At 57.7% G+C, this 1207-nt stretch overlaps 1 protein-coding gene across 1 annotated transcript in view; it reads right to left on the bottom strand.

Annotated features, from left to right (window-relative positions):
• Window positions 1–1207, bottom strand: part of CDK12 (cyclin-dependent kinase 12) — a 21720-nt gene that overhangs the window by 20218 nt on the left and 295 nt on the right. The window contains exon 2 of the mRNA XM_010133797.1: window positions 302–1207. This exon is cut by the window's right edge and continues 18 nt beyond it. Within this exon, the coding sequence (XP_010132099.1) occupies window positions 302–1207 (906 nt within the window). The remainder of the gene's footprint in view (window positions 1–301) is intronic.

Raw genomic sequence — 1207 nt, 5'->3', positions numbered from 1 at the left:
TCCCAAGGGGGTGTAATTCAATCGCAGGAGCTCAGCCGGCCCTGGGCCTCTCAGCCCAGAGCCAACATGGATACTGCCAGCACCCGGGAGTTGTTTCCCAAAGTGCAAACACCATTCAAAAAGGAATTGCCACAAACCCAGCCAAAGCAGCTCCCCACCAACCCCTCCACAGCCAAATTAGGCAGCCAGTGACCCAGGTCCTGCCACGATGAGGAAGGGGGTTAATCCCTCCCATGCCCAGAGCCACCCCAACCACCTCCCCGTTCCCCAGGGCACAGAAGGCAACGCAGAGAGCACACACCTGGCGATGGGGCTTCGGCTCACAGAGCGTTTCGCGGCGAAAGGGCTGCTCGAGAGCCGTCGGCTGTAAAGGCTTGGTGACCTCCCGCTGTACGACCCGCTGCCTCGCTCATAGCTAGAGGAGCGTCTCCTGTTGTAGGGGCTGATGGACCTCTGCCGCCGGCTGTAGGGGCTGGGGGAGCGGGTGTTTGACTGGTAAGCCACGGGCTCCTTGTAGGGTGGGCTGATCGACTGCCGGCGTGAGGAGCCACCAGGGCTCTTCCTGTAGGGATCATAGTTACTGGATGTGTGAGAGCGGGGAGGGCTAAGATCGTACTCCTGGATGTAGGAGGCTCCTGAGGGGCTGTCGTCCAGTTTAGGGCTGTCGGACCATTTTCGGTGAGGACTTCTAGATTTCCGCTTCGGACTGTCAATGGTTTTGTAACTTTTGGGAGCATCCCTTTTCCTATGGCTTTTACTGCGCTCTTTGTGGCTGGACTTGAGCTCTCGATCCTTCCGGGATTTCTCCTTGTGCGCTTTGGCTGACCGGGACTCCTTGTTGCTACTCTTGGAGGACAGTGACTTGGGGTGCTCCTCGCTCTCAAGGAGTCTCTTGGAGGATCCCGATACTCTCTCCTTGGTGGACCCGGACCTACTGGATGCCTCCAGGCTCTTTTCCAACTTCCTCTCTTTTTCTGCCTGTTTGCTCTTCATCAGCTCACGAACACGCTTGTGCTGGTGGTGCCGGTGCTTCTGTATCCTCTCGCTTCTGTCTGCTTTCCTCTCCTCGTTCTCCCTCCTGTCCAGCTTGAGGGTCACATCATCCGAGAAGGTATCAGAATCCGAACTGATGTCATCATACTCCACCAGCGGCTTGATTATCGTGCCCAAGGGTGCTGCCGTCTCCTGGGCTGCCAGCGGTGACTCC

This window comes from Buceros rhinoceros, unplaced genomic scaffold (assembly GCF_000710305.1).
Source record: "Buceros rhinoceros silvestris isolate BGI_N320 unplaced genomic scaffold, ASM71030v1 scaffold20980, whole genome shotgun sequence".
In the NCBI taxonomy this organism is placed as follows: domain Eukaryota; kingdom Metazoa; phylum Chordata; class Aves; order Bucerotiformes; family Bucerotidae; genus Buceros; species Buceros rhinoceros.
The sequence above is the reverse complement of the archived record's forward strand: the minus strand, read 5'-3'. Positions and strand labels throughout refer to the sequence as shown.